This window comes from Hemitrygon akajei, chromosome 8, assembly GCF_048418815.1.
Source record: "Hemitrygon akajei chromosome 8, sHemAka1.3, whole genome shotgun sequence".
NCBI classification, from domain to species: domain Eukaryota; kingdom Metazoa; phylum Chordata; class Chondrichthyes; order Myliobatiformes; family Dasyatidae; genus Hemitrygon; species Hemitrygon akajei.
Window position 1 is genome coordinate 105,805,665 of NC_133131.1, and position 15,469 is coordinate 105,821,133.

At 39.3% G+C, this 15,469-nt stretch overlaps 1 protein-coding gene across 9 annotated transcripts in view; it reads left to right on the forward strand.

Moving 5' to 3' along the window:
• LOC140732139 (tensin-3-like) overlaps positions 1-15,469 on the forward strand; it is a 434,552-nt gene that overhangs the window by 168,522 nt on the left and 250,561 nt on the right. The window contains exon 1 of one of the 9 annotated variants that reach the window (XM_073054361.1): positions 7,418-7,509. The exons of the other annotated variants lie outside the window; for them this stretch is intronic. Within the exon in view, the coding sequence (XP_072910462.1) occupies positions 7,507-7,509 (3 nt within the window). The 5' untranslated portion in view covers positions 7,418-7,506. Of the gene's footprint in view, positions 1-7,417; positions 7,510-15,469 lie in introns of those variants that run through there. 9 annotated transcript variants of the gene reach the window in all.

Below are 15,469 nucleotides of genomic sequence, written 5' to 3' on the forward strand. Positions count from 1 at the left end.
GGCCTTCACTTCCGGACTTCCAGGTGTCAATGAATGAGGATCCTGGACTTCAGGCCTTGAACTCTCAATGTACTCTCCAATGACCAGGACACCAAACATTAGGCCTCAGGCTTCGGTCTCGTGAGTTGTGTACTGAGCAATTCACCAGCCCTTGTGCCTCCTGCCCACACGGAACTCTGATCCTCTAACCTGCTGGAGAATCGCTGACCTGGGTGAGACACTAGCCCTCATCCTTGCTGGTCTGCTGGCCTGACATCTGGCCATGAATGACCTTTCTCCCACATCTTCATTGATACAGAGTGGAGGCCTAGGCTTTGGCCTGAACTCTAATTTCCCCACATCCCAGACAACTAAACTCTAACCTTCCCCCTAACTCACCTCTTTGTCCCTTTAGCCATCCTACAATCTCAAAAAGCAACTAGGTCTAAGTCGCGAGCTTGATGGAGACCACAGCTCAGTGCCATCTTGTTTGAAAGTGATCAGTTATTTACACAACAGATATTCGTATAAATATTTTGCTTCAGCTTGCTCAGTGGTTTTATTAGTTGCATTTAGATGCACACAAAATGTGATTTCTGACTGTAAGACTTTCAGTAATACAGATAGTCGAATGTAAATATTAGCTAGCTTGTTTTAAATTGTATAGAACTCTTGGAGTAGTCCTACCTCATAATCTGATGAGTGCCTGGTGAATGGGACCAGTTTAATTCCTTTACTTGGTGAGATGGGCCCCCTCAATAATGCAGGAATTTCTCAATAGGGTCAACCTTTGTTTACAAGCTCCAGTCTATTTCGCAGAGCCCAAGTAATGCTATCCATTGTACAGATGCATGTGGAAGGCTACTTTTGTGAATAAATGTGTTAAAATGGTAAATAACAGCTCCTGAATATTTTTGCGTTATGGTTGCACTGTTTTATTCTAGGTACGCAGTATACAAAAAAAAAGCAATCTGAGCAGACAATAATTTGTATCCTTCTTACAAAAGATGACCTAGAAATTTGATCTTGCATCAGAAGAAGCTACCTCAGCTAGCTACATCATCAAACAAGGCAAAGAAAGTCAACACCTCAGATAACAAGAAGATTAAACAGTCCTGTTCATAAGTATTTGGGTTCCCACAATCTGACACCGTTATTATTGTAAGTTACAGAAACAATTCTACCCTGGGGATTAAAAGCATTGAATAAGGACGAAGATTTTACAGCTCTGCGTAGATACTTTGATGCTTAGTGATTATCTTAGCAGGTTTAGCAATCTATGTTGGATGACAACAGGCAACCAAATGATTTCCTGAGGTTTATGGAATTTTGAATCTTATGATTCATGTGTATATCAGATTACAGGTGGTCCTCAGATTAACTTAGGGTTCCTTTCCTGAGAACATAAGCTGAATGATTTTCCTCAAAATCATCATGTGGGAGGGGGAAATTGATTTGCAAAGAGCAGACTGGAGAAGCTTACGTGCAAGTGAACTCTGGTAGTATTTTTCAGAATGCAGTGCTGGTGAGGTAATGGGTGTGCAGGCTGCTTATCTGCTCATCAGCGAGGAAAACTATCGACAGTGCACAACCCAGGGATGGCTCAGTCATCATAATGTTTGATCTAATCTGGAGGGAAATGTGGAGAAGATACTGACTTTTTCTATGGGTATTCTTTGCATTATTTCCTGGGTAAGAGGTATAAGCATTGTACCCGAGAGCAGGGTTGGGGAATACTTGCATTAAGTTGAATTTTTATTAGTTCGGTCTACAGTAACTTCGGATTCCCTCCGTATTTACTTACTCAGAAGAACAATCTCTGAAATATATATTATTGATTGAGCAATATTTCACTTTTAGCACATTATTGCTGGAGAAAAATTTGATTCAAAGATATATTTGATACCAGTCAATTTATTTTTGGGAAGCTCAATACAATGAGATTTGCAGGAATATTTTTATAAACACGTAATAGTGTCTAGTGGTGTCTAGCGTCTAATAGTGTCCAGTAGTGTAATTTTTGGTCATAATTGAGAAGGTACGGAACAAACCATGAATGGTTTGCTTCAATTGCCATTCAATTTCTTTCAGTGTACATAATTTATATGAATGTGATTGATTTCTATGTTTGAATAGAAAATAGCTTTGGATCTGCTTATCTCCTGTTTTATTATTAATAAACTTCTGCTTAACCTATAACTGGAATATTGTATCTCATTTACCCCCACCCCAACACATTTTAAGAAGAATGTGAAGGCCTTATCATGAATACAGAGCAGATTTGCTGGAACGATTCTACAGATTAATGACTTCAGTTGTCTGTAAAGATCAAAGAGGCTGGGTTTGTTGGAGGGACACAGAAGATTAAACCTGGATCTGATGAAAGTTGGTGAAGTCATGAAGGAGATAGAATAGAAGAGACTGAGAGAAACTGTTTTCATTGGCAAAAGATTTGATGAGGACATTAAAACCAAAGGTGATTGTTAATGGAACTGAAAGTGATGCGAGATAAAGAGGCAGTGCTCTCATTGGCATTATGCACCAACAACCAAAGACAAGTTTCTTATTGAGTTATAATTTAAATCAACTAAGTTTACCAGACAGTTAGTTTGAATATAGTGAGCATGGATCAAAACCATGGAGATGAGGAGATTAACAAAAATTATAGCAATAGTCAGAACAATCTTATTTATTTGTTCATTTATTGAGACAGTGCAGAACGGGCCCTTCTGCCCTTCGAGCTACTTTGCCCCAGCAACTCCCCGATTTAATCCTCACCTAATCAATGAGACAATTTGCAATGCCCAATTAAGCAACCCATCAATGGGTCTTTGGAGTGCAGGAGGAAACAGGAGCACCTGAGGAAACCCACGTGGTCACTGGGAGAATGTATGAACTCCTTACAGGCAGTGACCTGAGGATATCAAAATATCATCATGTATGGTGAGAAATTGAGGCGTAAATGACAAATTGAACTCCTACAAATATGCAAACTGTAAATTAACAGTCTGATATTCCGTTTCTTCAGGTGTTGGCTTTTTTCCAAGAAAAAGTCCTGCAAGCCAAAGCCGCATTTATTTTTCAATTATAGTTTATTTTATTTGGATGGAAGCCCTTTTAAACACATTGAATGCACTCCTTTGTTTCATGGGTTAATATTCAGTGTGCAGTAGTTTTTTTTGTTACTTAGTGTAGGAACTAAAGACATAATCTGTTGTATGTCCCAAACAACTACCTGGCTTTGGTGGCAAACGTTAATCGAATCATGCTTGGCTTTCACTGCTTTGAATGATTTGAGTTACAGCTTTAACTATGTGGAGATCCTTACAAACAAAGTGATCTCAGCAGGGAATCGGTGCTGCATGTGAGTTCAGTAAGAAACACTGTGTCTCTTTAACCAGTCATATGGAGAATGCTTACTGGGCCACACGGATTCTAAAGTAGCAAGTGTAAATTTTTTTAAAATAATGAACAGGAACCAAAACAAAGGGGAAAAGGAAGGTAGTAGTGAGAGAGGTAAGAGGCAAAATTTAAGGCTAAATTATATTTGTATGCATCACCTGCTATTGTAAGTTTGACTCATTTGAATTTCACTCTCATAAAATGTAAGTTCCACGGGTAATATTTAAGAATTTGTGCACTGTTCAAAATTCAATTTAAATCAAATAAGTTGATTAAGATCATATGCAGAATTCAGAAATAGCTTTTCAAATGATTTCATTATCGCCATGATGCTGATTTTATTGTATTTAATTCAGTTTCATTCAAAGTTCCTTTTTGATGTAAAATGAACAAATATCCTTTTCTGTCAATATAAAAGCATGGATTTTGTAGCTTTTAAATTTGGATTTTTGAACTTTAAGTTTGCAGTTATGTTTCATGTAAGCCATCTAAATGTATATCTGTTATTTATACTTAAAAATATCAGTGTGGCTCAACTGAAAAACTTAAGTAGTGTTAGCAATAGTGAGGCAATTGTCACTGATCTGAAATGTAAGAAGTTGCTTCTATATCAACAGTATATCTATTGTTAATGTGTGCACTGTTCTGAATAATATTTCTTGTGCAGCAAATCTTGAACAGAGATGTGTATTTTTAATTTGACCTTTCTAATGATCTCTGTTCAATTGCATGAGACAGGCACAAGGTTTACTGACAAAAGGCCTTGTAACTGAAATGAGATGATTGGTAGGGCCCTTCAGAAATAAACTTTGCTCTTCTACTTTGGCAACTTGTATATTCCATGGTCCTGTACTCAATCAGGAATTTGTTCCAGTTTGTCAACTCTTGAGTCAAAAATGTTTTTGTTCTTTTAAGAACGTTTGTCCTGATTTGAATGAAATATATGCTTGTTAACGGAAATTACTGCTATCATTATCACTGTCTAAATGTACACTTCTGCTGGGAATATTGGCTGCAAAGATCCTCAGAAAATTCACTCAAGGATGTATTCTGCTAGAGTGCCTGCTTCTTTTGATTTAAAGTTGCATGTTTAAAATAAATAAAAGACAACTTTATCATCTGGGTCCAACCTTTTTCCCCAATTAGATTCTCTGCTCCCATTCGTTGACTGGGCTTTGAATTTTGAGCCAAAGCTTGCCAAACAAAAGCCTACAACACCTGAGAATGGAAGGAGAATGGTATATCTGCTGTGGGATGTCAGAGGCTCGAAATGTGATGAATATAAGAAGTGAAATAGATTGTGGTCATGTGCCATTGATTGGGACTTCTACAATTGTTTATCATTGTGCTGTACCCAAATTGGCTGCCTTTCTATCTGAAATACAACAGTGTCTTCATCATAGTACTTCAATATTTATAAAGTGCCTTTGATGTTCTAAGGTCACAGAGATACTAGATGAAATCAAGTCTGTCTTTTCAAGACCAATATTGAGCTAAAGGTACATTTGTCCCTGTGCACGTAGGCTTTTTTGGTGCTACATTTTCCTCTTTGTTCACATGGAAGGCCACTCTAATAAATAATATTTATCTACAATCTTCAAAAGAGATGTTACATATTGAGGGTTTTGAAATAATTTGAGAATGTGTTTTTGTTGAAGTTTTTTTTAAAGAAAAGGATGTTTCCCATCATGGAGGAGTCTTGGCCCAAAGGGTACAGCCTCAGAATTCAGGGATGTCCCTTTAGAACAGAGAAGAGGAGGAATTTCTTTATCCAGAGGGTGGAGGATCTGCAGAATTTATTGCCAAAGACATCAGTGGGGACCAATGGTAAATTTAAGGTGGAAGTTGATAGGTTCTTGATTAATAAGGGTGTCAAAAGTCACAGGGAAAAGGCAGGAAAGTGGGGGTTGAGAAGGATGGTAAATCAGCCTTGATGGAGTGGTGGAGCAGAGTTGATGGGCCGTGTGGCTTAGTTCTGATCCTATGTCTTATGGTCTTAAAAAGAAGTTTGCAACCAGTTGTTCTGTATCTCTGTTTACTCAGGCAGCTGATGATGTAAAACATCCTTAACTGGTCTGGAAAGAAATTATTTTTAAAAAATATCATCAAGTGGCAAATTAAGACTTAAATTTTCTTTCACTCACTCATCATCCGCGAGGTTTGGTATGTGAGCAAACTTCAAAAAGAAGTCTCTGCTGTAATAACATTGTGTCCCTTTTTTCACTTGCATGAACTTGTTTTTTTGCAAGGAAGGTCGGCATTAATCATCTCCAAGACATAACTTTCCATAATTGCAAGTAAAGCATGTGGGGCTGCTGCAGCACGTAGCTCTGTATTGAGGTAATGCTTTATGGTTCTGCTGAACTCTCATTCCCCATCAGTTCCTCCTCCTCTTCATTCTGTGCCCTTCGTTGCACTTCTTTTACGTCTTTCCTAAATCTAGTGGAGAATGAAATGTCTTTGGCCAAATGCGTTGGTGCAGTTTTGTCGCAGAACAGTGGTTATGAGAAGGTCACAGACTGCTGATGCAGACAAGAACAACTGCCAAGAAAGCTGTTCAAAGCACTTTGGGATGCAATGAACCTGGGTTATTTCTTCATTGTTGTGATTGATGGAACTGAATGTCGGAAGTGAAATACAACACACAGTCGGCATAATGTAAACATCTAAGCCATTGCTATTTTGAATTATTTCCATTATATTTTCTTGTGAGAGTCCACTTCATTTTTATTTAATTTCCTTGGTTAGTTTAAAATTTTTTTTGAAAGGTGCATGTTTTAATTGAATAGTTTCATATACTAACCACATGTTATGGTTGGGATTTTATGAGAAAGCAATGTCACCTTGGGGATTTCTATGCACGAGAATATGAGTGTAAAGTGCACGTTCAAAGATGTAGTCTGGAGATTCTTGCTGCTAGTCAGGATGCACTTCATGGGAAGTCTTCCAGCTGCAGATCTTCTCTCAATGATGAAGGATTTAGCTCTGATTTAGTTCCACGGAAAATGCTGATGCAAGAGCCATTGTAGGAGCAGTTTGTACTTGGGTCTATCCTCAATTCTGATTCTTATTTTCCACACTGTTCTGGCCTCACTCTTCCTGTCTCTCAAACCTCTGTGAGATGGAAACGCTCTGACATCTTCAAATGATTTGTGGGGTGGATTTGTTAACTATGCCCAGACTGATTGTGTCGTAATCTCTGAAATTCCACCTTCCTCCTCCCTCCCCAAGGCTTTCCTTCCTTTTGGTAATCAGCCATAGCATCCACTGTTTGACACTTCCCTTCTGAAGGACATCAGATACTTTACCTTGACCAAGATGCTGTTCATATGAACGTTTCTGTTTAATATGCAAACTGTTTGTGCGATCTACGCATGGAAATAAGATAGTTAACTCAGTCTCTGCTGGGAACAATTTCCACATCTGTAACAATCAACGACATTGACTGTTGACTCTTTTCCATAGATATTGTCTGGCCTGCTGAGTTCCTGCAGCATTTTGTGTGTGTTGCTTGGATTTCCCGCATCTGTAGATTTTCTCATGTTAATGAAAATTTCTTTTATTTATATTTATTTAGAAATACAGCGCAATAACAGGCCCGTCTGGCCCATCGAGTCCACACTGCCCAATGACACCCACGTGTCTAATTAACCTAGTAACCCGTACTTCTTAGGAATGTGGAGCACCTGGAGGGAGAACATACAAACTCCTTCCAGACTCTGGCGGGAATTGAACCCACGGCGCTAGTGTTGTAATAGCATTGCCCTAACTGCTATGCGACTGTGCCGCACCGAAGGGGAGACATGTTTCTTTTAGGTACAAGACATAGCAACCTATTTGTAAATCAGAGAAATGTGATAATAAGTAAATAATTCTGGAGCAGTTGACTGAAATGTAAATATTGACTAGTTTACCAGAATAATATGCCTTTCATTAATTTTTAATCCATCAGAGATATGCTTGACGTTTCATTTGAAAAACAGCACCTCACACTGTAGTGCCGCTAAGGCACTGCACTGGAATGCCATCCTGGGGTATTCCTTCTGAGTGCGATAGTCTCTTGCAAGTGACCTGGGGTGGAAGTGTTCCAATCTGAACTGTAACTGGCCAACTGATAGCTGCAAAATGGTTTGTAATGTCTTTCTTTTATGATTTATAAAATACTGGAGTTCTACTGGTAATAAAATAAGCATTTATATCCCTCCATGGACCTTGGGTTTGATATCTCTGATTTTGCTCTAGTTAATGTGGATGATTTTTTTTTAAAAAAAAGCACATTGTAAAGAGATGGAAGTGAGACCATATGTTCTGAGGGCTCTTTGTGCTACGCTAGATCTTCAAAGTAATTTTAACTTTAGCCAAGGGGCATATTTGAGGTAAAACTGTAGAGAAAATAGCTCTGAGAAATTAGAGAGTAGATATCAAATGAAGCAAACAAACCAAGTTAGAGATCCAAGCAAAGTTTAAGGCAACAAAAATTTAATAAAACTTGGTGTTGGGGATGCTGTGAAGAATTTGCAAGAAATGTAAAATTCACAAGAGAAGCTAGTGTGTGGAAGTGGTTAAACAATGTCGTAAAGTGCTACAGTACATGGGCAGGCTCTTTGACCTATGATATGTCTGTGGTCAACTTAATGTCAACTTAAACTGTGTATCTGTCTGCACTATATTTCCCTGCAGTCCCTGTCTATTCATATGTCCATCTGAAATGTGATCAACTCCATCTCCACCACTTCCCCTGGCAGAACATAAGACACTCTGTGTAAAAAGAAAAAAAGTTGCCTCATAAATCTCCTTTAAACTACCCTCCCCCACACACACACCGCCTTAGCACTATGTCCTCAAGTATTTAAAACTTTCACTCTGGGGTAAAAAGACTGTCTTACCCTATTTATACCCATCACCATTTTATATGCTTCTATTGGGTTGCCTATCAGCCTCCAGTTCTCTAAAGGAAACAATCCAGGTTTGTCCAGACTCCTCTTACAGCTAATGCTCTCTAATCCAGCAACATATTGGTGAGCCGCTTCTGTGTCCTTCCTGACTCTGGCCACCAGAACTTCAGACGGTACTCCAAATATCGCTCAATAAAAATTATGTACTGTATGGCTGCAATATCAGTTTTCCAGATTTTATACCTTGGTTGGTGAAGGCAGGTATGCTGCACACTTTCTAAACCACCCTATGTGCTCTTGTTGCCTCTTTTTGGACAGCCTGAGATCGCTTACATGTCCACGCTCCTAAGGCTTTTGCTATTTACTGTATACTTTCCTCTTACATCTTCCTAAAATTATTGTCCCCATTGTTGTCCAGATTAAACTCCATCTGCCTTTTCTGTGTCTGTATTTCCTACTAGTCTATACCCCACAAAGCCATTGATAACCATCCTATTATTGCATCATTGTTGAAATGGCTCCAGTGGCAGGCTGCTAAAACGTTTCCTCTTGCTGTGAGTTTCATGTTTATGAGCGTGGAATTTTTATAATTTTATCTTTCCTGCAGCTGTCCTGTACCTGTACATTTGCAGGCTCTTTTGTGTTTGTTCACGTGGGTGGATCAGGCAGGTGTCTTAGTGCAGGTGAACTTCGCCCAGTGTAATTCTGACGTGATCAGGGAAAATATGGGAAGCCTAAATCCCACATAGATTCTTCTTGATAAATGTTGACACCACCTGGGATTCACAAAGCCTTGACGGTTCTGAGTAAGGTACAAATTAGATCCAAGCAGGCATTAATGTGGATGCATGAAAGCATATTATCTATCAATTGTTAGAGCTGTTTATCATCTGACTTCAGCACCATATGTTATCTTGGTACAAGTTGTACGGGGTCAGCTGTCAAATGTATTTAGTTCAAAATCTTTGAAGTATCCTGTTTAGAAAAGTATCTTTGTGGGGAAAGTATGGAATTGCATTTGCATGGCAGTATCAAACTCACATGTATATTCTTCTAACTGTTCCGTCACCTTCTGGGTTATCTGCTGGTGAGACAGTTTCAACAGAGAAAGGCAGAAAGTAATGGTGGTTTAAAAGAGGTCTGATTTTCAAAATGACTACAAGTAAGGGGTAGATGATAACAACTACAATTGATTTAGTTCACAATAGTGTGTGTAGTTAAAATGTATCAGCAGCAAGATAAAAGTGATATAGACTTAACTAGAAAGTCATTTGGAGAGAAACGTCAAAGCCACTTCCCCCCCCCATGCACACAAAATGGAGCAGAAGCAGTGATCTTCTCACCCACATGGAAAAAAAATAGCAGAACATCAGCCCCCAAAACACCTTCCCCTCGCACAACAAAATGGAAAAGGAACGAGTGATAGGAAAACACAGAATAAGTCTGCAAAAGTGCACAGTCCATAAACGCAATAGTCCAATCCATAGCCCATCCTCTGATGTCACTGACGTTCATTACAAGAGAGGGACACTTCACGGGGCAGAGAGGCCTACCTGTCTATCACTGCGAGCCACACGGCAATAAGCTGCTCACAGATTCCTTCTCTGGCAGCGCTCGAAAGGAAAGGAATCGGCGCTGAACTCTCACTCACCTACATTTGCCTCGATGTCTCAATCTTCCGTGGCGCTTTATTCGGTGAAATGGAGTCGAAATCAGCTCATGTCCAGTCTCGGAGTTTCTTTGCATTGAGGCCGTCCGAGTACGAGCTTACTTCCCAGAATCTTCTTGGAGACAATGAGGTCCTGGATCACTCGGTCGATCTCCTAACTGTAAATGGCAGGCTCTTAACAGTCCCAGAAGCACACTTAACGTGAAAAACGGATGTAAAGGAGGTAAAGAAGATAAGTTCAATGGCTATCTGGAAGATGTTGACCAAGGGAGCATTGTCTGCTGATGCCATCTTGACAGTTGTGAGGCTGTGCCCACTGGTCCTACACTCTCCCACTAAAGGAAACATCCTCTCCATGTCCTCTCTATCTAAATTATTATCTAAATAAAGTTTCAATGAGATCTCTTCTTTCCTTCCGTCCCCTCCCCCATTTTTCTAAACCCAGTGAGTACAGGCCCAGAGCCATCAAAAGCTCCTCAAACTTTAACCCTTTCATTCTCAGGATCAGTTTCCTACACCTTCTCTGGATCTTCTCTAATTCCAGCTCATTTTTTAAGCTATAGTGCCCAAAACTGCGACTCCAAATGTGATTTGACCAGTGCCTTATAAAACCTCAGAATTACATCCTTCTTTTAAATTCTTGTCCTCTTGCAGTGAATGCTACTATTGCATTTGCCTTCCTTACCACTGACTCAACCTGCAAATTAGCCTTTAGGGAATCCTGCAATAGGAGTGAAATGTAGCGAACTTGTCGCTGGTCCCTGTCGAACACCACTAGTCACTGGCAGCCGATCAGAAAAGGCCCCCTTTATTCCCACTCTTTGTCTTATTCCAGTCAGCTAATCTTCTGTCTGTGCTAGTATCTTTCCTATAATACCACGGGCTTGTCAAAAGCTTTCTGAAAATCCAAGCAAACAACCTTCAATGACTCTCCTTCATCTATCCTGCCTATTATTTCTTCAAAGAATTGCATCAGATTTGTCAGGCAAGGTTTCCCCATAAAGAAATCATGCTGACTTCGGCCTATTTTATCACCTGGTCCCAAGTACCCTGAAAACTCATCCTTAGCAATGGACTCTAGCATCTTACCAACCACTGAAGTCAGGCTAAATGGCCTGTAATTTGCTCTGCCTCCCTAAAGAGTGGAGTGATATTTGCAGTTTTTCTGTCCTCTGAAATTATTCCAGATCTTTTCAGCTATCTCTTACAGAACTCTAGGGTGTTGTTGGTCTGGTTCATGTGACTTATCTACATTTAGATCTTTCAGCTTCCCAAGCACATTCTCCTTAGTCATTTCTGTCTCCTCATGCTCTCAAATATCTGGTATGCCTTTGGTGTCTTCCACAGTGAAGATCGATGCAAAATGCCTATTTCACCAGCCATTTCTTTGCTTCCCATTACTGTCCCAGCAGTTTGATGTCCACTGTTGCCTCTCCATTACTCTTTATTATCTGAGAAGGCTTTTGGTATCCTCTTCTATTATTAACTGGCTTACGCTCGTAGTTCATCTTTTCCCTCATTGCTGCATAGTTGCTTTCTGTTGGCTTTTACAGGCTTCCAGGTCCTCTTGTTTCCAGTAACTTCTGTGATATTTTAAGCCCTCTCTTTTGCTTTTAAGCTTTCTTTGACTTCCCCTGTCAGCCACAGTAGCCTCACCTTCCCTTTAGCATGCGTCTTCTTGGAGATAAACCAATCCTCTGTCTTTCAAGTTATTCCCAGAAACTTCTGCCTTTGTTGCAAGACCATTATCTCTGCTATCATCCTCTTTGGCCACCTCTTCTCCCGTACCTCTGCAGTTACTTTTTCTCAACTGTAATACTGATACATTTGATTTTAGCTTCTCCCTCTCAAATCACAGGGTAGATTCTATAATATTATGATTACGGCTTCCTAAGGGCTTATTTACCTAGCTCCCTAATCAAATTTAGTTCATTACATAACACCCGATCCAGATTCACAAACACAAGAAACTGTGCAGATGCTGGAAATGCAAAGCAACACACGCAAGATGCTGGAGGAATTCAGCAGGCCAGGCAGTATCTATGGAAAAGAGTAAACAGTTGACATTTCGGGCTGTGACCCCTCATCAGGACCCAATCCAGATTGCCTTTTCCTTAGTGGCTTGACCATAAGCTGCTCAAAAAAGCCATCTGGTAAGCATTCGACAAATACCTTCTCTTGGGAGCCGGCACCAACCTGATTTTCTCAATCTAGCTGCTGATTGAATTCCCTGTGACTGGCATAACATTGCCCTTCTTACATGCCGTTTCTATATCCCATTGTAATCTGTATCCCGCATCCTGGCTACTCTTCAGAGGCCTGTATATAACTCTCACCAGAGTCTTTTTATCCTTGCAGTTTCTCAGCTCTGCCTTCAAGGATTCGACATGTTCTGGTCCTGTGTCACTTCTCTCTTAAGATTTCATTTCATTTATTACCTAAAGAGTCACCTCACCCCCTTCTGCTTAGCTGCCTCTCCTTTTGATGTGATGTGTATCCTTGGATGTTAAGCTCCCAGCTGTGATCTAATTTCAGCCACGTCTCTGTGACACCCACAGCATCAATCCTGCCAATTTTTAACTGCGCTACAAATTCATCTACCTCATTTTGTTTACAGCATGCATTGAAATATAACACCTTCAGTCCTGTATTCACCACCCTTCTTTTCAATTTTATCTCCATATTGCCTGAAGTTAAATTCCTATCTCTTTCTTTATTCTTTATTCGGGAGAATTGAGTAGCTTCTCCTGAACTCTTCTTCCCTTTAACTTTATCCATACAAATTTCAGGGTTGTATACTGCATATATACTTTGATAATAAATGTACTTTGAAATTCATCGTTATCTCTGACAACTTGCTGAAGCTTTGCCTGCATGCACGTGTCTGAATGCAGAAATATGGAGGCTGTTGTCATGGGATTCAGGTGATTGCACAGTAGACATAGTATGAAGTTCAGGCAAAGGGCAGGAACCTTGCCCAATTGTTTAAGCTGCGCTTTGCTACATCACACTTTCGGGGCATATATGGGACATCTTCCCATTCTATTTCTTGAGATTAAGCAACTGTGGGGAGGCATGGTAAATTCTGTCTAAGCTGAGATATTGGTTTTGAAAATACAGTGGATTCTGGTTAATTGGGACACATTCCGCAGAACTAGTACATTTTGGACCAACTAAATGGCAACCCTTATTAGCCAAAGTTTCATGGAAATAGTTAAAAAGGTATAGAAAAGACAAACTGAGTAATAAACTTACGTATTTAAATGAAATACAGGACAAATAGAAAGATCAGCAATAGTACTACAGTACTATAATACTATGTATTAGTTTCTAATAGATATTGACAGAGGAATACATCCAGTGTTCTCAATGAATAAAACCAACAGACACCAAGTGCAGATAATGAACTGCCTTCATACAATGCTATCAGTATTGCATCCTGCAATTCTTCATTTTCATTGCAACATTCAAGATGATTGTTGATACTCTCAAATTCTTCATAGTTTCTAACTTGCTGAAGTAGTGAAGTTGTTTCATTTTCACCTGGCCATTTCTGGCACCTCCAAGCCTGAATGCTTGAAACAGAGGTGCAGCGGTGTGAAAAACAGTTCAAAATTGACTTACTGCTAATTTCTCGCCTGCTATCAATGACAAAAATCATAGCTTTTTCAAGACAAATGCTGGCAACTGAAGTTACTTAAAAATGTTTGCTCTAAGCACGGTGTAGCATCTAACGGCCACAGAAGTGCATGGGACTAATTCTAATTAGAACCTGTTAGGTAAGTCTCCTGCCCCAATTAAGCAGCATCCTGTCCCAAATAAATGAAGGGAACCCTGGCAATTATCTTGATTAGTTTTTGTTCTTTAAAAGTTGTCCTAAATAAGCAGCTGCTCCGATTAGTCGATTGCCCAATGAACCAGTATCACTGTAACTATTAAATATTTTAAATAAAAGTTAAGAAATAGCTAGGAGCTTGCTAACTTGCGTTTTATAAAAATGCATATACCCATTTAAGTGTTTTATGTTTGGAGTCCAAATGAAGGGTTTCAGCCTTGAAGCATCCTTGTTTAATTCCCTCCTTGAATGATGTGTGACTGCTGAGTTCCTCCAGAATTTTGTTTTTTTTAAATATTCAATTCAATTCAATTGGCTCTGGAATATATCTCAGCCAAATGTCATATTCTATTTCTTCACCTCGTGGTTGAGTTAGCTTATCTATCTCAGGTTTTGGCTCTGTCATATCTTTAGACCCTTAAGAAGTGCTAGGTCTCAAGATCTTCCCAATCTTTTCTGCTGTGTTTCTAAGATCAGTAAAGAAAGGCATTATAATAATTCCCAATGCCAGTGACAAGCATCCGAGTCCTATCATTAATGTCAAAATACATTTGATTTTCAGAATAATATTTGTCTCAGAGACATCCTAATGAATAAATGAGCTTGAAAGTAAACACTTCTGAAAGTAACTCATGAGGCTTATTCTTAAGTTTGGCCTGCTTATTGCTTGTTTCTGGATTGTGGTTATTTTGGGCACAAATGCATGTCCTGGGCCCCTCTACAGGTGCCCCTTCACATTCCTAAAAGCTTTCACATTCTCACTTGTTAGTCCTTTTTAACAGTTTCCAGGCCCCCTGTCAAGCAGCAGGACTGGCTCCCTGTTCACACAAGACACCAGTGACTTAATACTGTGTATACTTTTCTTTTCAGTTTGGCTGACTGTTGAAGAGAGTCTTGTTGGAGCATATTATGTGGTGGGTAGTTTTTAAACTTCTCAGGCATAGCCCATTTTGTGACTGCATTTCCAGGTTAAGGACATCATTTGAGATTCATTAAGAAAAACATTTCATAAGCAAGTAGTAAAACTTCAGAAAGTGAATATTAGTACAAGCTGAAGCAGTTAAGTCACAGGCCATTTTATATATTTTTGTTTTCCTCCACATAAATATTACGTAAAATATCAATTTGTTCTTTTACAAACTTCTCCCTTTTAAAATTGATGATGTGTTTTTCACTTCTTCAAATACGTCAGTTTCATTAGTGAGCAGTTTATCTTCAATCTGCTAATACACTATTATTAGGAAACTCCCTCATCTTGGTAATAAACTTGAATATTTCAATGAGAGAAAAATATTCTCACAATTACTTTTATTAACAGCACAAAAAGTCTGAATAATTATAAGTAATTCTTGAACCTTTGTCTCTAAGTGAATTTTTAAAAAAAATATTTTGTGTAACCATGGAGTCCAAGCAATTAATTTTTGGAATTAAGTTGAGCAACAGGGGGAGCTCTTGCTCAGCATTTTTAGGATTAGTGATAGCTTGCATTTTATAACCATATAACCATATAACAATCACAGCACGGAAACAGGCCATTCCGGCCCTCCTAGTCCGTGCCGAACTCTTAATCTCACCTAGTCCCACCTACCTGCACTCAGCCCATAACTCTCCACTCCTTTCCTGTCCATATACCTATCCAATTTTACCTTAAATGACACAACTGAACTGGCCTCTACTACTTCTACAGGA